The 24,143-nt window shown below is 38.5% G+C and overlaps 1 protein-coding gene across 1 annotated transcript in view; it reads right to left on the bottom strand.

The window, feature by feature from the left end:
• l(2)k09022 (HEAT repeat containing 1 homolog l(2)k09022) overlaps positions 1-24,143 on the bottom strand; it is a 125,476-nt gene that overhangs the window by 62,702 nt on the left and 38,631 nt on the right. The window contains exons 7-9 of the mRNA XM_019058500.2: positions 19,541-19,808; positions 14,087-14,322; positions 11,806-12,099 (exon numbers count right to left, since the gene is read on the bottom strand). Coding sequence (XP_018914045.1) covers positions 11,806-12,099; positions 14,087-14,322; positions 19,541-19,808 — 798 coding nt within the window. The remainder of the gene's footprint in view (positions 1-11,805; positions 12,100-14,086; positions 14,323-19,540; positions 19,809-24,143) is intronic.

Here is a 24,143-nt window from a genome sequence, read left to right on the forward strand (position 1 = left end):
TTTTGAGTTTTGCGAAAATCAAGTTGGTCAACCCCTAAAAAGTTTCTATGTAGTCTCTAAATGAACCCCCTAAAAGGAAAAAAATTTAAAAACATTTTAACCCGTGCCTCAAAGGGCCTAAAGGGCCTAAACCCAAAATTCAAAAATTTTGGCAAGCGACACATCAATTCTGAAGGAAAATGGCAAGTTACGGTTCTTTAAGGGCAGAAATTTCGTCCGTTTTGCCGTATCTTGAAGCGTAAGGTCACAAACGGCCCAATGACGACGTGAGGCTATGGGCTGGCGGGGCGCGCCGCGGCCGGCCCGCCGCTGAGCGTGCGCGCGCGGCAGGGTTGCGCATCGCCGCTTTACACCGGCGTAGAGGAACGAACGGTGGGGTGGGAGGGGGATATCCGGTGGAAGAGCATCCACATTTTCTATCCATAATGAAAATGCATTATACTTTTTCAATATAGATGAGGAAATATGAGCCATACAAGGAAGTGATGAAAAGAGTGACAAATACATGAAAATTAATGAAAATGCATTATACTTTTTCAATATAGATGAGGAAATATGAGCCATACAAGGAAGTGATGAAAAGAGTGACAAATACATATATAGTTTGTACGGTTAGGAGTGTAAGTGGGGAAAATTTGCCGTAACTACAGAACAGCCCTGAAAATCTCCGGGAAATAAAAGCTGCTATTGATGAGAAGTTTGCATGAAAGGTTTAATTAAGGACTAATTAAAAAGATAGGTGCGATGTTGTCGAATCGTAAGCCCTTTACGCGATCAAAAGCGATTAGTGTAAATTTAATTGGAAAAGTTTAAGAAAAATTTGATGAAAGAAAATTGCCCCTAATTCGGGAAGTGCTTAAAGTGTTTTTCTATTATGTGAAGTTTTCGCACATGAATGTCAATGGCAGTAATTCCAATATGGAATGAAAAATGTAGAATCCCTGTGATACATAGTGTCTACGTTTACCCTCCTTTTCATTAGTGCATTTAACGTGACATCAATTAGAAAGTTTAATTCGAGAGGTTCAATATGGCTTACCCACTTACATTTTCTGGTACTGAACCCCCCCCCCCTCCCCCCGCCACAGTTACTTGCTATAATCAAAAATGTATTATTAGTTTCTCGAAAAAATATGATTTAATTTGGGGTTTGAACCCCACTCTTTATAACCGTGGGCAATGCCCTTGGCCACTCGGCTACTGGGAAAGATTTGAGTAATAGAGGCTAATGTGTCATTTAGCCCCGTGGGTGAGGCCAGGCAATCAACATCAGCTGTAAGTTGGCGAAGCCAGATAGAACCGATTGAATAAAACTTTCTAATTGATGCCGCGTCAAATACACCAATCAAAAGGAGGGTAAACAAAGTCTTATTGATGTATCAAACCTTCAGTGATTTCATATGAAATGAAAAACTTATTTTCTTCCGTTTGGCGGGACTCATAAGCGAGCGTGAATTTTTCCTGTCGAGAAACTCTCTCCTGGGCGCGAGCTTTCTTCCTGTCTGCTCTCCTCACCTCTGCTGCAAGGATAGTATCCTTCACTGTGGATATTATGCATTCTCATTCAGGTTTTTGCTGAAGAATTAAAAATGCTTTATCCTCTTCATTTTCCATGATATCTAGAGTATTGCATAAAGCAATGTCGAATAACACGTCGATTTTTGCTGTAAAATCAGTCTCCAAATTCTCTTGAACCAGCGATCGACGGCTAGCATTTTTTGATACGCGCCTCCACTCCTCATAAAAATGTAAACATTTTTAAATACATGGACACTATGTATCACAGGGATTCTACATTTTTCATTCCATATTGGAATTACAAGATCAGAGGTTTTCGACGCACCGCCATTGTCATTAATGTGAGAAAACTTCACATAATAGAAAAACACTTTCAGCACTTCCCGAATTAGGGGCAATTTTCTTTCATCAAATTTTTCTTAAACTTTTCCAATTAAATTTACACTAATCGCTTTTGATCGCGTAAAGGGCTTACGATTCGACAACATCGCACCTATCTTTTTAATTAGTCCTTAATTAAACCTTTCATGCAAACCTCTCATCAATAGCAGCTTTTATTTCCCGGAGATTTTCAGGGCTGTTCTGTAGTTACGGCAAATTTTCCCCACTTACACTCCTAACCGTACAAACTATATATGTATTTGTCACTCTTTTCATCACTTCCTTGTATGGCTCATATTTCCTCATCTATATTGAAAAAGTATAATGCATTTTCATTATGGATAGAAAATGTGGATGCTCTTCCACCGGATATCCCCCTCCCACCCCACCGTTCGTTCCTCTACGCCGGTGTAAAGCGGCGATGCGCAACCCTGCCGCGCGCGCACGCTCAGCGGCGGGCCGGCCGCGGCGCGCCCCGCCAGCCCATAGCCTCACGTCGTCATTGGGCCGTTTGTGACCTTACGCTTCAAGATACGGCAAAACGGACGAAATTTCTGCCCTTAAAGAACCGTAACTTGCCATTTTCCTTCAGAATTGATGTGTCGCTTGCCAAAATTTTTGAATTTTGGGTTTAGGCCCTTTAGGCCCTTTGAGGCACGGGTTAAAATGTTTTTAAATTTTTTTCCTTTTAGGGGGTTCATTTAGAGACTACATAGAAACTTTTTAGGGGTTGACCAACTTGATTTTCGCAAAACTCAAAAATAAGATACACCCTACCGTGAGTGCTATCCACTAAATGCTTTCGTGGTTGCCTTTTGGTCACGCACAACAAACACATTTTCAGGTTCGAAATTGGCAGAAGAGAGCGGCAATTTACTTGAAAGCACTGTGTTCATTGGTTCTCTAGAGGAACTGAGTCACTTACTGCTGTCTTGTCTGAAACGATGTCATTTTTTGCGCACTTGCGGCTTTCTCATATGTCTCGCTTCCATGAAAATAAGATGGATTTGCTCTTCTAGCTATTTCTGAGATTTCATCTAAAATAGATTAGACGAATTTTGAAGGAGCCTTGATTTCGAAAATTTGACTCTTACTGCTTTCTACGCTATGACGGCAGTGAGGAGAGCGTTACACGATTTTGTTTTTACATCTTAAAGGATTGGGACCCACGTCACTAAAGCTAGACAAGTGGGGAAGGGGGAGGTTCGGAAACTCCGAATTCAGCGTTACGTAGATTTTCTGAACAATCCCTAATTGCAGGGATCAAATACACACAATTTTGGAGTTAATGGTACCACTGAGACTATTTCATGGCCCAAAAAATGTGCAAGAGGAACTGTAGACGCACTTCTCTCTCGACGGCGATACCATATTAAACAAATTAGCAAAAGCGTATTAAATCGTAGATTATGATATTTTCTCTTTATTTTCTCATGGTGTAGTATTTTGATCGAATTTTTTGCTTCACAAAAAATCTATCAGACGGGTCCTCCATCAGATCAGTTCTCCGCCCTCATCACCGGATGTGATGCACTTATCTCTGAAATATCGAAGCATATCATTTCAACGGCTGAAGTGTGACAACATGTATCTCCATTGCGGTGTCTCGAAATCTCCACTTATAATTTATTTTTTCAAGGAGGAACAAGTGAGCTTCATAGTTTGATATCGATACAAAATATTCAAATAACAGAGAAAATTGTTAAGAAGTTTTGATAAAACTACGTTGACTATAAGTTTCCATGAAAAAAATAATGTATGACTGGGAGTCTAGAATCTCGCAAACAGAGATATGCGGTCTCGCACTTTGGGCATCGATATGTAATCTCTGGGACGGTGAACACAGAACAATAATAAATCTTAACTTAATTCGTGTCTGTATTAGATAAATAGACAAACGACTAAAATATACAAAATTTGTGGTTGATCGCACAGCCAGTTCCTGGTTGATTTGCTTGAACCACCGAGTCTAACGTGAACCGTTTATTAGAAATTAGAATACACCAAGGCACATGACATAAATTCCTGGAATTTCCTCTTTTTTGACAGTTTTTTTAAACAATAATTTGAGGCAACTCTTTATCTCGAGAGCCTTTTTTGTACATATTTTCTTCTTACGCTTAATTTAAACTTTTTGCCGCTATTGGATCCGCTATATTATAGATCAAGAGCTTGAACAGGCAGCATATTTTTTTCGGCAGAGAGATTTTTAGGTATATTCCCTGACACCTAAAGTGGCAGATCAAAGGATTGAAATGCACGATTTGACAAAATATCGTCGCTTGGCTAACATAAGGGCATAACTGCACATTGAAATGAGCCTGAAAAAGCTTTGAAATATATGGAAGACAGGGTCCATTGTAAAGTGTAATTACGCCCTTATGGCAGGTAGGTGGCGATAACCATCCCTTCAACAAAAGCCAGTGGCCGGCTGCTCATGTGTCAGTTTGTGCTTTTAATTCCGTATTCAACCGGCCAATTTGGCCATTTAATTCCAAGCGAACAGCCACCAGCCCTCGATTGCTGAACGAGAGATAGACACGGCCGAAATATGGTCAGACGCCACCCCGGAAAACCCGTACGCGCGGTGGACAATTGAGTCATATGATCTTTGTCGCGACCCTTCCTCCGTGACCCGTGGCACCGATGCCACCGATGCCGCACGCATTCCTCTTTCAGTTTTAACTTTTCCTTTCTGTGTTTCCGTCGATCTTAATGACATAACGGCCACGAAGGGGTATGCATTCCTGCCTTACATTTAATTGACGACGCACTCGTAGGCCGTCCTCGATTTTATAGTGTGTTCAATCTTTCCGTACAATTTGGTGTCGTGGTTGGTCAAGAGGCCAGCGACAGATCGAAGGATTCTGCATCGTATAATCGAGAGGTTAAAAATTCAGTTTTTTAAGTTTAAAGAAATATTTTATTGATATTTATTTTCGACAGGCCTGGATAATTATGGAGGCGGCTTAATTGATTTTAATAATTTTGGCAACTTCTCAACTTTTCCGGCACAGAAACGGATGCAAGGGTCTGTTTGTGAATCAGAGAATGTGTACTTCTCATAAAGTACTTCTAAAGTACGGACTTCCTCTGACTGGAGGAGGTGAAAAATTAAAAATATTTCACTCATTTTTCGTGATCACGTGAGGCTTCCAGTTCAGCATCAGTTGTTTTATTTCTAAATTATTTGCTCCCGTTATTTATTCACCGTAGAAGGCACCTTTTGAAGGGGTTTCTTCTTGAAAATTCGGAAGCTCAAGTATGTTAAAAACCACCCTAAATACCACACCAGTATGCCTCTCGCTACATTTACATAATACCTTACTCTCTCTTAAATCATTGTAAAAAATACTGTGAGGGAGAGGAGGGGACGCGGCGCGTGACTCACTATATTACATTACATCACGTGGAAGTATAGTGACTCTCATTCACCTGTTGTGTAAAATCTCAAGGTATTACCCGCTGAATCGATGACTGATGATAAGTAATTTTCGGGAAGATGGTTTCATGGAGAAAAATTATTATTAGCGGTGTCTGAGGAGTATCTCACAAGCAATTTTTATATTTTTCGTTTCCGCAAAGTATGTGTCTTGAAAATTTGCTATAGTCTGTTACATGAATCGAAGATTTGTTTTGGCTGTCGATTAATATGCAGATATGTTTTGGCTATTGTTTGGCTGTTAATTTTTGCTTAAAAAATCACTGGCTGATTCCTCAAAAAAATACTGCAGTATTTTGTATGTGTAGGACAAGTATCGACGGTGTAAGTCGGCAATCACATAACTCGGAAAACACGATTTTTCAGGAGAGGGAAAAACTCTCTACATTCCTCATCTTTGAAGGTAGAGGGGAAATAACTCTTAGAGACAGCCAGGATAAGATGCTTCATAAAACTCCATCATCATTTTGAATAATATTCTCGTCTGTCAGGAGAAATGACCGAAAAACTGAGTTATGTGTTTGTGGAACTAAGGTCCAACACTGAATTCCGAGATACATGGTTGGCGAATTACTGATTCAAACCTATTCTTTGCCGATGTTGACTGAGTGAAGATTGAATAAGACTCCTCTCACTTTAAAAGTAGCCTAAAGTTCCTTTTAACAAACTTTAATTGGTAGCGAATCTTTAGAATGACACTGGAAAACAATTCGATGGCGTAAGTCGGCAATCACATAACTCGGTTTACGACGTTGCAGACTTTCTGTCATACTTCATTTTTTAAACAGAAAACTATTCAACGGCAATTCTTTAAAACTGCCGTGAGTTTTCTTCTCTACGCGAAGAAAATTCTGTATAAACTGCAAGAAATGATGTCAAATGTGTCGAGGTTCTCCTTTAAAAAAAATAACGTAGAGGCGGAGATTTTCAGACACCGTGAACGAGATGATTATGTGATTGCGGACTTAGGCCGTCGAATTACAAATTAAAATGAAATGAAGATAAAAATAAGCGGACGATAACTCAGTTATCCGTCGGATTAGATGTTAGATGTTAAAACAATAACAATGTTTTTGTTGTTTGACGATTCCGTGACGTACTAACTTTTAATTTTCCCTCCTAAACTGTTCACGATTCTTCCCGGGAGAGCGCGCGTTGTGTAAAAATGCGGCGCGACGGCACGAATTATGTGTTGTTGGAATTAACGCCGAGATATGTGTTTTGAGTTCTACGTTTTTAGGTGACTTCCAGATTTTTTTCGGCTGAAATATTTTGATAGCAGGTAAAGGGCATCTACTACACTTCATTTCTGCAGCTAACTCAAAACCGCCAAAAATCGAGTTGTGTGATTGCCGAGTTACACCGTCGGTATGCTGAATTGACAGGGAAGACTGCAACAAATTCTAAAAATTTTGAAAAGCCCAGCTTCCCAGTAGATGTTCAATGCTCCCGTGCAAGAAAGAAACACGGTTATTGTAGGTTGCCTACAGGAAATTGCTCTTTCTTTGGAAAAAAGTCGAATAGAATTATAGCAGTCAAGAAGATTGTCTCCACTCTGAAATGAAATAATTGGAATATGTCACGTTCCTGCTTGATATGAGCGACTTTCTTCAAGCATATCTTCCTCTTGACTAATTCAGGAAAACTTCCTACTTATCCAAAACCAAGCAATACTGCTGTGGTGGCGAAGAGAACAGCAAGTGTCAAATTTTCTAAATGGAGTTTTCTTCAAAATTTGTTCAATCTTCTTTTAGATGAAATCATTAAAATGACTGAAACAGCAAAATACGTCTTAATTGTATGAAAACGAGACATATGAGAATCCCGTAAGTGCGCTAAAAATGGCGTAGTTTCAGGCAAAACAGCCGTAAGTGACATTATTCCTCCAGAGAACTAATGAAAACAATGCTTTCATGAAAAAAGCCGCCTTCTTCTGCCAATATATAACCTGAAAATGTGTTCGTTGTGTGTCCGAAATGCAACCCCGAAAGCATGCGGAAGATAGCACTTTCGGCTTTCTTGCCTAACATTAGCCGAATATGAAAATAAATAATACCCTTTTCATGTGTTTGAAATAAAATCGGTCGATTATTAATCATCCAAACAATTTCTAGGAATCTTGCGGACGATCAGTGATATTTGAGAAAGAACGGAGGCCTCTTTCAGTAGTTTTTTGGTCAGACGCTTCTGGGCCCGTTCTATCAAAATTTCATTTTTGCAGTCACTGCTCTCTTCGCTATTACGGCAGAATACCAGATGGTCCCCCTTTCGGCTGCTCTGCGGCCCAACTTACAGGGATTAGTGTCTAATTTAAAGTATCGAGAAATCATGAAGAAACGTAATGCAACAAACAAATTTAAAGCACAGTGGTATGTGATTATGCGAAGAGGATTGAACAATAATTGGACTACATTTTCCGATTTTTTTTTTTTTTTCTCTTTTGGAACTAACATTTTAGGCTTTAGTCATATCCAAGTGAAGTGTTATAAGTATGATTCAAATCCCTCTCCCCATCAAAAAATTAATTAAAGTAACTCGATTTTCAGTTTTTTTTTTCAAATTCATTTCCTTTACTCTCTTTGGATTGGAAATATCCGAGAATATCCCATGTCCTTACTTCCTGAAGGCTTCTCAGTTAAAAAAGAAAAAGCATTACAAATAAAATGACAGGATATAAACCAACTAAGATGCCTTTCCAAAATATACCCTCGATATTTGAATATTGCGGGGAGCATATCATAATTGATGAATATGTGTACAAAGCTGGGTTCGAACCCAACAAAATGAAAGACCATCCCAAGTATCAGTACCAATACTGACAACCCAGTAAGTAAATACCTCTAAATTCTAAGCAAAAAAAAGTAAAATCCTGGCTCACCGCATAAGTTTTCGACCAACTACCCATCCATACTTACACCTGAATGTTTTATTCCAATTTATTCAAAACGTTGGTTTAAAAATAAAAAGAAAAATAAATGATAATAATAAATAAATATCTTACTTTCATATTCATTGAGACAACGTTAATCATTAAGAAGTGATGGATATCGATAGGTATAAGATGGGCTGAAGATGGTGCAACTTATGAAAGAGTTAATAGAAAATCTGCATGCTATCCGATGGGTTAAATCCGATGGATATCGATAGGTATAAGATGGGCTGAAGATGGTGCAACTTATGAAAGAGTTAATAGAAAATCTGCATGCTACCCGATGGATTAAATTCATGAGAATAGTAGGGTACTTGGACAAGAAGCTCAAAATTGAAGATTCATTCTTGATAAAGCTGAAGCAAGATGTTTTCTGATAGTCTTTCACTATTGTAAAAATATTTGAATTTTAAAAGTGGGATTTCTTGATTTGAGGCTACACGTAAGGAGTATGTCTGGAGTATGGAACGGCACATCATTTGAAAAAAGAGTCTTTATGAACACTAAAAAACCGGACGAAAGAAGAAAAAAAAAACACTTTCAAGAAGATAATGGACCCACATCATTGAAAAAAAATAAGGTAAAAAAACCAGAAGTAAAAAGAAAAAAATGTTAATGTGAAATTAAATAAATGTAGGTATGAAGAAAAATGTTTTTACAAGCAGTTTAAAAAGTTATAGATTTTAACCGAGACTTATGGTTCTTTTTCACAACTGTTTGGAGAGTTTCGAAATTTCTCCTTCAACGATTGCTAACTCTTCTTTTTTTCTTTTGGCACTTTGGCGGAAACTATTGGACTTAACAATTAATGAGAGATCTTGCTTCTTTTCAGCTTGTTCTGCCAGGTCGTCTGCACCTTTTTCTAAGGTCTTTACATCTTCACATAAGCGTCTTTTTCTCTCTTGTAGAGATTTTGTTTTTTCTGACTTTTCATTTTTAATAGCTGTGAGAGTCTTGATTTTCTTTTCTTCCTCTAAATAGGTAGCATATTTACTGCGAGCACCTGATACACTTTGTCTTAACTCTTTGGTTATTACCATACTGGATAAGCTCTCCATTTCATCGGTAAACTCATGTACATAACGCTGTGCTATGTAGGACTGCTCCTTTAAATTTTCTACTTCTAGGTTTTTATTTACACTAAATCCTCTCTCCACTGATGCTTGTCCATGACTTAAGAGTAGAGTTATTTTGACAACTTTCCATAAATTTTTGTATTCATCCTTGTCCATAAAGTTAATATAAAACTCATCAACTCTTGACTTCTCTTTATAAGGCTCATAGTGTGCAAAGGTGACAGCTTTCTTTAAGACAACGTTTTGATAAAATGAATCAAATTCATCAAGAATAATATCAACTTTACCTGCAACTACTTTAACTCTGCAGAGTGGCGGGTTGCATACGCTTGATTTTGCGGGCGAAATCTAAGATCTGCCCAGGCTTTCGCGATAAAGTTACGAATGGGGGAAGTTGCATTTATTCAAATTTACACCCTCCTTTATTAATTTTAGGGAAAATTTAAATTTTCAGTTCATTTACTTGTAAAAAAATCAGCTTATCTGGTGTGGTCATACAAAACAAATGGCAGATAAAAAACTGCCTGAGGAGGTACTAAAATGGTTTCCTCTTGAAAGAAAACGTATAGGAGACGCCCAGCAAAATCTTGGATAGGTGGCATTCAAAATGAAATTACAAGGAATTATTTACCAGATGACCTCTATTCCAATAGACAAGGATGGCGATTAGGTGTAGCAAAGCACCCAGGCGCGGGCACGCTGTAAAAGCGACAGGTAAATAATATAAAAAAATACGTAATGATCATTGATATTCAGGTCAAATCAATTGAAAGCAATTTTTTGTAAATTGATTAATTAGGAATCAAAACATTTGTTTAAAATAAAACAATGTAATATTGTCAAATAATATTTAAGCAATTTTTTTAAAAAGTAAATAAGCTTCAAGATATTAAATATCCGTCTCCTGCGGTGAACCCGTTTCACGATCGTGAATTTTTATGACATATAATAATTTTAAGGAGCCTATTGTGTTAAATATATGAAAGAAATGAGCGGGCATAAACAGTTAAGGAAATTTGAGAGGGAAGAGCAAAATGCCGTAGAAAAAGTAGATGTCATTACACTCTTGCATCATTTCAGTCTGATGGACGAAAACGAAACACGAGAGGACGCAGCCGAACTACAGTCACCATCTCGTGGTCCTGGACAAGGCTTTGAAATCGCGGAGGTTGAGGTTGGGTTGTCGCCGGCCGTTGAATCAACTCTAAATCACTGATTTTGAGCGAATGCTCCAGCCGTGGATAGTTAACTCAAGATTTCACTTTCATCGGAAAAGAGACCGATCCGAGGTCTTGATTTGAACCGCATGCGTTTCACATCCCCTCACGCCTCTGGAGGGGTTGACAGCGCGGTACGCGTTTCGATCCCCGTCCAGATTTCAATACCGAGGGGATTCCCGGTACAGTTGCCTCTTGATATCTGAGGCCGAGGCAACTCGGAAATGAACTTTTGCGGTCTCTGCTCTACATGAAACTATGATAGACAAGCATGTGCAGATGTGCTGTAGTGCTTAATTTCTTACCCTTTAGAGTGGTCTTCTGAATGATCAAGGATTTTTTACTGCATTATATCTGAATAACATCAACCGAACCAGTTATAACTACTGTTGAAAGTTTTGGGAGAAAACTGGTGTGCAATACTGCTATGTTACCAAAGAGAGCTTTACGCGCAAAAAAATGGATCTAGTACATAACATCTAACAGGAAAATTTGATTGATTGAATCCTTGGCTCTTTGAGAAATTGTTAATAATGACCCTGAAGACTTTCAGAAATGATTCAAATCATTAAAAATCGACGAATTTTAGTTGTGACTTTCCAAAATGGCCTTACTCATTTCATTATAGTGCAAAATAGCACAAGTGATCGAGTTAACAATGAGATGCTAACTTATTGAGAATCACTCAAACATGTAATTTTACATCAATCTCATAGAAATTCTTTGGGGGGGTTTTAAACAACTGATATCTAAATTTGAGAATTTCCGAAAAGTGTTTGAATTGATATTGAGGTCAAACTTTCACGTTCGGTGTAGAATGGTGGTAAATGTTGGTATTTCAGAGTTCTTTGCTATTTTTCAATTTTAGGAATTGCGAATTGAGGGCATTCATTCTTTGGTGTAATCTGGCGATGAATAACTTCGACACAAGCGCGTGGGGGTGCCAGAGTTTTTCTCAGTGGCTGGAGAGTTTGGCATGCACTCCAGGGGAAACCCTGAACACAGCACCCACGCATTTTTCGTGGTTTTAATGGACGTTGGTGAGAGAAGCATGTTGACAGTGCAATAAGACAGGACTGAAGATTGAGGGTCACAGGGGCAGTTCAATAATTTTATTCATAGGAAAGAAAAAGGGAGATAACTATTCTTTAATAAGGGAGAAATAAAGAAAGGAGCACTCCCTTTAAAGTCAATGAAACAATTCTTAATGTTTACGGTTCAATATTAAAATTCTTAACTTACCTTGATAAACTTGGTGAGGGAATCGTTGTAACAGTTTGCTGTGTCCTTTTTAGCACTAGCGCAGCCTTCAAGGATCATTTTGAACATTTCTAGTAGGAGACTACAATTCTTGTCAATATCCCTCTTCAGAAATCTACCATTTTTCAAATTCTCACTCTCAAGAAGGCTTCCAGAAACAGCTGCGTCTACTAAATTGAACAGGCCATCTAGAGGTAGAATGTTCTTTTGAGTTTCTTTTAAACAGTCCAATAAAGCAGCCCTATTTAGAGGGTCTTCCTTGCTGACAAGTTTGACCTAAAATACAGGGGCTATGATTAGAAAAGAATCGAGGACATCTATAATTACAATGTATCACAAGACAGAGCACGAATTAAAAAGCCAAAAAATATGTCCCCATATTAAAATTTTAAGTAGAATAACATGGACACATTAAAACTTTCCTAATTCAAGTCGTGAGTCAGAAAGTATTGGTTTTTGTGTACGGTGATTTTCACATGCCACTTACATAAAAACCGTAGTATACTGGAGTCAAATCGAGCACTAAAGCAATTTCTGTATATTTTACAATGGAAAAATTTTCCTAAGTGCTAATTTTTTTTTTTTTTTTTTTTGACAAGATGGAAAGTTCCTTGCAACAGAAAAGGAAGGAAATGTGTGTGAAACTAGGCTCCAGTTATTAATTTAATATATTGGTTGATTTCAGAGCCTACTTGGGCCTTCACGGATATGTTTTTTTTGGGGGGGGGGGGCAAGCAGGAGGATTGAACTGACATTTTATAATGTAAACTACGTACGTTCATTTGTGACTTAGGAAATAGTTTAGGCAATTTTCGATACACTCAATTGATTTTTTTACATTTTCTCTCTCTGTGGAGAAAAGTTTACCAGCCAACCAACCAGCGCCACCCAACAGGAGGTGCTTTGGCACAGGGGTGCCAAAGCACCTCTCCGTTTCGACGTATTCTGCGAGAAATTTTGATGAAAAAAACATTTGCTGTGGTGCTAAACATCTTACCCTGTCTATTGATCCATTGATTAATGCAGGAATGAGGTATACTTGTCAGAGCCTTTGACGCCTCAACAATGAGTCTGCTGTTTTCAAGCTCTTGGAGCCAGAGTTAGGTGCAGCTGCCTCACTCACAATCCCGAAGTCCTTAAGAACAGTGCAGGATGTTGACTCTGATCGACCCCCATCCCTAAAAAGATGTTTTTCTGATGTCTAGATGGTAGCAGTGTTAGTCCCTGCCCCCTTAATATCCACACTGATTTGTCATAATCTGAACTCAAGATCTTTTTATGGATGATACTGATGCCTCTTCTCACCAGAAAAACCCAGTGGAGCCGGACTTTTCAAAGCTTTTGGAAAAACAGAACACTTCACTCATGCATATTTGCCGCTACGCACCAGAAAGACTCATTTACCACCTAATTTTGAGGCGCCTGATTGATGAAGCCAAAACCAAAATCATGTTTTTAGAACCTTAAAACTCCCAAAAACGAAACTTAACAAATATCCGATCTGAAACGCCAGCAGATAACATGTAAAATACCCGTTTCCCGCCGTTATCAAGCGACCATTTTGAAACAGTAATGGATAGCGATCTCCGGTTTGCATGAGGATTCCTTTTTTATACCCTTTCCAAGGATGTGTCACAAGTGGGGGGAGGGGGGGTTGTCTTGGGAACCCCACAGCCACCAACTGAAGATAGCCCCCAACATCCCCCAAAAACCCCCCATGACTAAAAAAAAGGAAGGAATATGAAAAAATTTCTAAAGAGAGAGGGTTCTCATTTTCTTCTGTCCTTCATGAATTCGAAGTCAAAACATACCCTTCCTACATGAAATATGCGAGACACGGGGGCTACCCTCCATAATAGGGTTTCGGAGGGCTGAAAATATTTTTATTTAATTCTCTGAGGTTTTTTGACCTTGTAAAATTTTATTACCTATTTATCTATGTGATCTGACCTCCCACCCCATTCCCTCTTCTCTCATTCTAAATCGGAAAATTTCCTTGATATTTTCTTTTTGAGCCCCTGAATGCATCTAGTCTTGCACTTATTGTTAGTCTCATTCAGACAGAATTTATCAGGACGTTCTGTAATTTGATAGAATCCCATCTTACATAAATCTTCAAGATTTAAATTGCAACCCCTTTAATACAATGTTTTCAATGGATAAGGCTTGTATATTTAAGGAGGTAATCCAGATTGGTAAAAAAATGTGATTAATTGCATAAAGCATTTTAAAGGGATAAATGAAGTCTCCACATAAAACTTACTTTGTCGCATTTCCTGTAAAACTTTGAAATGGAGTGGAAAAATTCTAATCCCATGGAGGATACTTGCTCGTCTTTCAACAGATGTGACAGAAGATGCGAATAAAGGAAGACATAAACTGGCTTCTCTGCGAGTTCATATGGTAGATCTGAGGCCATGTAAATGATGTAATCTCTGACTTTCTCAATGTCACACACAGCAATGAGCTGGTCCCAAACAGTATCAAATTCAATTAGTTCTGAAAAATTGAAAAATTTATGCACACCACTGAGAGAGCAGACGTTTAAAAAAGTAAAGGGCACTCAGAAAAAAAGGGGAAAAAACCCCAAATGATTGGATTGGGGTTGGAAAAACATGAATACAGAATTTCAAATGATCATGATATGGGTGCGTAAAAATTACAGGTGATTCCGTGTCTTAAAATCATACTTCATGATAAAAAATCATGAGCATAACATGTAACACCTGGTGCTAGGCGTGTCCACTAACTGTTCCACTGCATCAACCTGTCTCCTTACTTCAAGAATATAATAACAATGCTTGAAACTGAGCAACTTTGTACTGAACTTTATTTATACTGTAGACTAAAAGTAGGTTACCACTAAACTAACTACTAGACTAAAGAAGGTTATATTGAACGTATGATTTGCTAAAAAGTCATAGCAACATTCTCCCTGCAGGCAATTGAAAACTTCCATTTTGATGATCTGACATAAGTACTGAATACTGAAAATTTTGATTACTGATTACTGAGTATTGGAAATTACTGAAAATGTTAAATTTGGTCAACAATATTTTGAGGGTCAATTGTAAGTAGGCTTAGCTCCACTCTTGACGTTGTGCTGAAATTCGTTCTTAATATTGCTACTCTAGAGCATCAATTCTTCCCAATGTGGAGTCTTGTGACGCGCGCTAGCTTCCAACGATCTTGGGGAAAATCCCTCTGTTCCATCACTACCATAGTAAGGGAAGCACTGCTTCCCCTACTTAAATCGGCAAAGGGAGAAGAGGATAAAATAATTAATTTATTAATTATTGAGACTTATAAAGGTTAAAATTCAAATAAAAAGAATTCAAACAGTTGCACAGCCCCAAAATGAGAGAAAGAATGATGAAAATCTGCCAGCAGTGCTGCCTAGAACATTACCACTTCATTGAGAGCTCATAAGGAAGCTACATGGTGGCTTGATGTTGCGTTCGGATGCCCCCCCCTTTCCCCCCTCTCCGCACATAGCCTGGAGCCGTGCATTATCCGTCGCACTGTAAGCAACTAATCTATAACCTCGCGCGCATTTCTCTGACCGATCCGCAGCACACTCTACCTGCATGCACAGGCACACTTACGCACTCTACCGCTCCTTACACCAGTTCATCGCCTTGTTACGCAGTATACACATGCCTTGAGTTATTACCCCTAATTATTAATTGTGATGTCAGCGACGGGGAGGAGAAAGGGGGGTTTAAAGCTTATTCTGTACAATTTGCACTGGAAAGAGTTACTCAAAATCCTAACCACTGCTTCCCCCATGCTTTTGGTCATGCCACGCTACTGCCATAGCTCCCTTCTTCAAAGGGTATGCTTTTGTGTGTCACTTTGATAAACACTGTAGCTGTTATACAGGGTGTTCGAAAAGTCCCCTCCCCCCCCTCTAACTTTTGACCTAATTGAGGTAGAGATTTGAAACTTGGAGGGTGTTCCTAGATCAAAGGGAGCTACTTTTTGACCCCCCAAAATTTTTGGGGGCCCCATTTTGGGGGGGTTACGGACCCTAACTTTTAATTTTCAAATGGGAAGACCCCCTTTGTGATACCTCGTTCGAAAGAGCATAAAAAAAGAAAATTTTTCGCGCAAACCGGAAGTCATTATCTCAAACCGTTTCAAAATGGCGGCCGGTCAAAGTTCCAAATGGCCGAAAATTGGCACCTCTGCTATTTGCACATGGATTTGCTTGAAACTCGGTATCTGGGGGTATTTTGGCACGAGAAAAACGAATTTAACGTTAGATTTTCAAAAAAACCCTAATTTTTCAAAATGGCGACCGGTTTAGGCTCAAAAAGGCCGAAAATTTGACAAACTCGATTTTTTTGCCAATGGATTCACCTGAAATTCGGTATCTGGGGGTATTTTGACCCGAGAATAACGAATTCAACGTTTGATTTTTAAAAAAACCCTAATTTTTCAAAATGGCCGCCGATTAAAGTTCAAAATGGTCAAGAATTGGCAACCTCGACTTTTTGCCGATAGATTCGCCTCAAACTCGGTGTTTGAGGGTATCTGGATGGGAGACAAACAAATTCGACGTTATTTCACCGAGTTTCAGGCGAATCTAATGGCAAAAAGTCGAGGTTGCCAATTCTTGACCATTTTGAACTTTAATCGGCGGCCATTTTGAAAAATTAGGGTTTTTTTAAAAATCAAACGTTGAATTCGTTATTCTCGGGTCAAAATACCCCCAGATACCGAATTTCAGGTGAATCCATTGGCAAAAAAATCGAGTTTGTCAAATTTTCGGCCTTTTTGAGCCTAAACCGGTCGCCATTTTGAAAAATTAGGGTTTTTTTGAAAATCTAACGTTAAATTCGTTTTTCTCGTGCCAAAATACCCCCAGATACCGAGTTTCAAGCAAATCCATGTGCAAATAGCAGAGGTGCCAATTTTCGGCCATTTGGAACTTTGACCGGCCGCCATTTTGAAACGGTTTGAGATAATGACTTCCGGTTTGCGCGAAAAATTTTCTTTTTTATGCTCTTTCGAACGAGGTATCACAAAGGGGGTCTTCCCATTTGAAAATTAAAAGTTAGGGTCCGTAACCCCCCCAAAATGGGGCCCCCAAAAATTTTGGGGGGTCAAAAAGTAGCTCCCTTTGATCTAGGAACACCCTCCAAGTTTCAAATCTTTACCTCAATTAGGTCAAAAGTTAGAGGGGGGGAGGGGACTTTTCGAACACCCTGTAAGTTTTCTCCTTGCCACCTGGTCCAAAAATCTCCCATCATTTTCTTAATGTTCTTCCAGTTTTAGAATAATCACATAGAACCAGTTTGAAGGTAACGTCGTTATCAGTCTCCCTATTAGGAAGTGCCTTGGACTTATTGGTTCCTCGTCATGAAGATCGAATGATAAAGAAATTATAGGGGGAGAATTTAGAATACCCTCACTTGGATTATGAGGGTTTTGGCTTCTTGAAAGGTAAAAACTGTTGATATGTATTGTAATTATTCTAAAATGTTTCTTGAAACTTTTTATTGCAGCTTTGTATAATCCTTGGAAGGAGAGCAAAGTGGAGGAGTTTTTTCATTCGATATTATTTTTACTGAGGTAACTGGAGATATCAAGCAATTTGATTAGGTCATTAATAGTTTTGTCTCACATATTCTTTGCTCCTGTGAATGTTCTTAAATTGTCAGAATACATAACAGATGGAATGGCTCTTTCTTGCTGTGAATTTCTTTAGGACCTGGAGAAAATCCTATGATGAAAAGCTTAAGCCATAATTCCATATGAATAAAACAAACGAATAAGAAACCATATCCTTTTATCAGCAGAGTTCCATCATTGGAGGATTTTAAATGCATTGGTCCTGTGCAGTCCAACCCACAATGGGAGAAAGTAGAAAAGAAAGATCGACTCCGCTTTTTGGCAATGGATCCATTACTCAAGATAAAAATTCTGGGTGTTGACCTCTACAACACAAGTACTTCAAATACACAAGTCTTCTGCTCAGTTTCTTGAACACAACACGATTAGTAAAGCCTGATTTGATGATTCACAGTGTAGGCGGTGTTGATTCCTTTCCTTTTTGTCTTTGTCAGCAACATCTTCTTCGGTTTTTCAGAAGTTTGATAAAAATTCAGGGAAATTCCTGGTCTCTTAGATTTATTACATAGAATAAAGTTATTCCTACTGATAAACGTTTTTGTGTCAGAGGAAATCTTTTCTAATGAATCTGTTATTCTTGTTTTCTTCTCTGAGAAACTCAAAATTCCTGGTCTTGTTGGTGGAGTTGAGAAATTAACTACTTTTTCCCACTCGGAAAGATTTATTGAATCCAATTTTGAGACCATAACATTTGTAATAAGATCCAATGAGATTGTCTGTACTTTTGCTGCCTTTAAGGCTCTCAACGATTGAACAATCTTAATACAGATTGCTTCCAAACCTTGAGAATCCAATTTGTTCATACCATCACAGGATAAGCTAACTGTAGTATTTAAGCTTTATTATATTTTTCTGTATAAAGTCTCTTGTTATGGAACCTCTCTTTTACAGTTAAAACCACGATGTCATAATTTCCTTCAGAGAAAGTCAACCCTACTATTAGAGATTCAGCCATTCCACTCAGCACATATTTCAGATGATGGTATTTTAGTGTTTTTGGTAAATTATCATTTTCATGCACAAGCGCCTCAAACATTTACCAGAACAACAGTAAATCCTAGTACTTTCTATTAAACTCCGGCAATCGTGGCTTCTTCATGCTGTTGCTTGGGATACGGCACTTACAGTCTTTGGAGACAGACCCGCAGTGCGGTCAGTTTTACCTGAATCTGTTTCCTTCGCCATGGCATATGCTTCAGCTACCGCATTGAAGTATTTTTTCTCAAAGGAGGGTAAGTCCTTCAAGGTCAATAGAAAACGCATAACATGACACAGTAAGAAAACATGTTTTCTTTCTTTTTTTAATTTATTTTCCAACTTAAAAATCTTTTCATTGCTGATTTGTAGGGATCACCTAGGCTAACTAGTTTTACTTGAATGGCAATTTTACAATAAATCTACCATCACTGTATTTCTTAATGGTTTCAGTGAACAATATTTAAGTTCTGAGTCATGGCAACAACCCCTCCCTGCGCACTCTGCGCCTTCTCAATCCGCTTCCCTTTCTCATATTGAGCTCTTACTCTACCCCCCACTCTCCTTTAGACTTTTTGCTGTTTTCCCTTTCACCTTTTAGCCACTTTCTCTTCTGACAATCAACAGTTTCCCAATCATTTCAGACCAGTTATCTCTGCAACTTTGCAACACGTTCTTCTGTGCTGCCTTGTGATCTTGATCTTCATTAATCTCATCTATAATTTCTACTTTTGTTCACTTATTCAGGGACTTAATTGATCTTTCCAATGATTTGTTATGTACTCTTTACAAAATTGTTTTCTTTTCTATGGTAAAGCATCATTCTTGCTGACTTCCTTGATAGTGCTGAGCATATATTGTCAAGTATTTTGTATATCATCTCATTTCACGGGAACTATCGAAAATGACTGATCTGCTTCACCCCACAATTATTAATATGGTAGCCGATCAAAATTGTTTGTTTACAGCTGTGTCTTTTTGCATGCTAAATTAACCCACAAGGAGTCTGTGAAGCGGACCCTTGAGGACACGCCCTGGGGGGTTGAGCAGCATAGCAGCCAAGAGTATCTTAAAAATTTATTCCAGCACACAGCTAAAAACTTACCTTCCTTGGAATAACGAAATTGGAAGAGAAGGTATAGAATTCTGACTTCAACTTGGTCAAATGCTTCAACTATAGCTTGCAATTGGTCAATTATTTCCAAATCAAGCTCATCGCACCAATCAAACCACCATTTTTCCAGCATTGACAGGAGATGTTTTGGAGTTACTATCTTGGATAAGAAGCTGGGCGAAGCTGACAACATGGCTTTCACGACTAGCACGTTATCATCAATAAGACAGTCAGCGAGTACATTTTGCAAAGATTCAATCTGCAAAAACAAGTAGGAATTTTGTCAGATATTACCCACTGTAAACTCTGCCGCACTACCGGAGAGAGCAGTAAGAGCAAAAATGAAGTTCTAAGAAAATGAACCCGGGGCCCTATTCATTATCACTAGACATTAGAAAATTTCGCTATTATTTTCCCCCGATTTTGCGGTTATTTTTCCCGAATTTCCCTGTTATTTATGCTGATTTCGCCATTATTTTTGTAACGCTTTTTGTGTTTTACAGCTAAAAATAAAGCTTTTAATTTTATTTAACGAGCCATCACTCAGTCTCTCTGTCTAATCCTATTTTACAGAAGAAGCACTTCATTCTTGATTAAAAAATATCTGTTGGTAACTTTTTAAAAGCTTTTTCTATCAACATATACTCGTTTTTTTATTCTTTATAGTGACATCAATTAAATTTTAGTGAGATGCTGATGTTAAAATTATTTGAGGTTATGTTTATGCCCTGGTTGCCTCTATTTCTTTCATCAGTATTTTGATGCCATTGGCGAACGTTGATAGCTAGTAGCCAATGACGATCAATGCTCAGAAACAACTCCGTAATTTCTTATTTTGAAAAAAAAGCGCGGCAAATTTTGCCTTACACGCATACATGCGTAACTTTAACGAAAATGTACGGATTTCGCCGATTTCGCGGAAAAATTTGGATGATTTCGCGGTGATTTCGTGGATTCTGCGCTATTTTGCGATAAATCCGGAAAAGGGCCGATTTCGCGTTATTTCACTTTGTATGTTCGTGATCAGGGGGTTGTGATTGGTGCTTCTGTCTGGTTTTCAGATTCCTGAGCACATTTTAAAAATTTCGCGGCGGATCGCGGCAGCGAAATTTTCCAATGGTTATAAAATTATCACTCATGAAACAGCTCCTTTCCCTGGGATATGATTGACGTAGTGGTTCAAGAGGGTTGAAGGAGATCTTCAACAAAGTATCCTAAATAAGACCATTTTTACAAACCTTGAGTAAAATTCAGGAGTGAAACTTTGGTAATGGAGCCTTACCAGGGATCACAACGATTCGCTATTGCAACAAGTACAAAATACAAAATAAAAAATTCTATGATTTTGACTAATCTTGAGGTAGGGGCGGGCCTGTTTTAAAATTTATACAACTTGAAATCAGGGCTGCAGAATATTCACGATCCTGCGAGAAAAATCTCGCGGGTGAACGGTGCACACAGCAAAACACGGTGTACACTCCGGCAGGCACAGCATAGGCAATTTGCACATCACCTCATCCGTGTGGCGTTTGAAGCATATCTTCGCCGTTGAAGGCGCTCCAAGCGGTGCGCGCCCGCGATAATTCGAATTCGCGGCGTCAGCTTTTTTTCAGATCGCGTCGACTTTCGGTGCCGTGCCTTATCTTGAAAAGCACACTGATTTCTTGCCTATATTACTGTAGCCGCACTGATATTTTTGTTAAAATTTCTTTAACAGGGTTGATTTTTTGTCAGATTTACTTCAATCGCCATTGCGCATAACTTTTGTCAAATTTATTTCGGCCGTACTGACTTTGGTCAAATTTACTTCAGCTGTGCTGATTTTTTTTGACAAATTTACTTCGACCGCGCTGATTTTTTGGTCAAAATTACTTCGACCACGCTGTGTGTAAGTGCGTAGGGAAAATATGTGTCTTGCTGATAAAAGCGTATACTGAAGAACTTTTTGCACCCCTGCTTGAAATACTTTTTCTTTCGTAATTTGTATTTTCAGTGGGGTCAACACATTATGATCTGTGGTAAGAATCCATTTCCTGAGTTTCACTATCGAGTTTTACTCTAGGTTTGCAAAAATTGTCTTTCTTGGTGGCTATGTTAAGGATCTACTTATATCCTCCTCAATCACAATATTGGCGATATGAGGCCTCCTAAGAAAAGGAGCTGTTTAGGAAAGATTATAAATACGGCCTTCAGTGGCGTCTATTGGACAATTGAACTAAATGTATCCTCAGTTTTTTGTAAAATTGCCTTCGATCAACCAAAAGGCTCAAAAAATTTTTAGATGATAAGAATCGAAAAATTGTATTTAAGACTCAAAAGAAAGGGCCTTTTTTCTCAAATATTAGGCAAGACAGCAGTAAGTGTTTGCACTGCATGGTTACTTTACGGACACACAATGAACAAATTTTAAGTTTAGAAATTGGTAGAGAAGGGTATCATTTTATGCAAGACAGGAACCCTCTTGTGGAACAATGAGCACTTACTGCTGTTACGTCTGAAATGACGTCATGTTTTCCTCACCTAGCTCATAAATCCTGTTTCTGTGTAAATAAGAGAATTTGGAAGGAAACTCTGTTTTGAAAATTTGTGCGTTACTGATTTCAATGGTAACACATCAGGCTGGTCGAAACACAAGTAGATTCATACACAATTATCATTTAACAAGAAAAGAAAAAATTTTTTCCTCTCAAGTTGTTGAAACCAGCGATGAGCGGGAAGTTTGCAAACATTTTTTAAAATGTAAACTACAAACGTTTATTTCTGGCTCAGGGGTTAGTTTTAAAAATTTTCAAAACGTTCAGCACTGTACCCAGACCTACTGTACCAGGCATTTTTCTCGGTTAATTTGGGTCGTACGAAGTCCAGGATCGCGGGGATGAATAGGGAATTGACCCCAAGGAATCCGAATTGCATGATCCCAGAGCCCCCTGGCGTTCTTTGGGGAGTGAAAGGGGGGTCCGCACTTCAAAAGTCAGGAATTTTGTCAAAACTTTGAAATTATTTCACCAAAATCAGAACGTACGGAAATTTTTAACTTAAATCAACACCAAGAAATCCAAAATCGGCCCATCTGTGTCCAAAATACCGACCCCTAAAGGAGCGGGACAGAGCCCCCTTTCAAAAAAATTCAAGTTCGTCAAATTGACGTGGAGACTCGGAAAAAATGTGTATTCACAGGTAATCGACCCCAAGGAATCCAAAGGACCCTCCAACAAAACGGCCAAATCGGCCTAAACACGGAATCGCACGATTTTCTCAGGGATGATAGAGGGTCTTCCCAGACACTCAAAACTGGTCATATTTTTTGCCTAACCCCCAGGGAAAAGGGGGGAGAGGGGGTCAAAGTCAAAACCTTTAAATTAGCATAACTTCTCAACGGTTTGTCGTAGAAAGATGATCTTGGTGTCAAAATTTCCAGAAAAATGAGAGCTTTCAGAATGTATGTATGAAATTAATAAAATTTTAAAATTTGACCCACTTTTGGGGCATTTTACAAGGTCCCCCTTTCGTAAATTTTCGTTTTTTGAGATTTTCGGTTGTTCGGTTCGCACGGATTAAAACAAAAACAATTTCAAATGAAAGTAGAGCGTTTAAGCTTTAAAACAAGCCCAAGATGATCTTGGGGAAACGATTAGAAGCGGAGTTATGAGTCTTCAAAGTTGACGCGGCGCGCGGGAACCTTGTATGTTCCGAGTCTCAAGGTCACCTGCGCGCCCCGGATTGCCTGCAGGTTGCAAGTTTTTGTGTTTTTATGCTTCTGTAGGTCATTTTTAATGTAAATCATTCAATGAAGATAGAATAATCGAAATTTTTTAATTTTACGGGAGGAGCGAGAGGGGGCTTAGAGTATGAACCATAATACCTCATTAAACATTTGCTGACGATGACGATTCTGCTCTTATAATTTAGAAGAAACCATGGACCCTCAGTTCAAATATACATATGCTCCATACAGAACTGAACCATTTAGAAATTATAACCCATTGATGCCAAATTTTGGGGTACCCCTAATTTTAAAATTTTTTAATAAATTGAGCTATAAGCTACAGCGCTTGACGGAACTCACTTGGTAAAGCCAAATAGTTTCTGGTAGAAGCAGACGAGCTTTGAGCTTCAAAACAAGTCTCAGTTATTCTTGAGGGGGCTATTTGAAACGCAGTTAAAATTTTTTGACGTTAATGTGGTGTACCTCGCCGAAGGCCCATTGTGTAAAATTAAAAAATTCTGATTAAACTATCTTCATTGAAGATTTACATTAAAAATGACCTACAGAAGCATAAAAACACAAAAACTTGCAACCTGCAGGCAATCCGGGGCGCGCAGGTGACCTTGAGACTCGGAACATACAAGGTTCCCGCGCGCCGCGTCAACTTTGAAGACTCATAACTCCGCTTCTAATCGTTTCCCCAAGATCATCTTGGGCTTGTTTTAAAGCTTAAACGCTCTACTTTCATTTGAAATTGTTTTTGTTTTAATCCGTGCGAACCGAACAACTGAAAATCTCAAAAAACGAAAATTTACGAAAGGGGGACCTTGTAAAATGCCCCAAAAGTGGGTCAAATTTAAAATTTTATTAATTTCATTCATACATTCT

The sequence above is a fragment of the Bemisia tabaci genome, chromosome 1 (genome assembly GCF_918797505.1).
Source record: "Bemisia tabaci chromosome 1, PGI_BMITA_v3".
NCBI lineage: Eukaryota > Metazoa > Arthropoda > Insecta > Hemiptera > Aleyrodidae > Bemisia > Bemisia tabaci.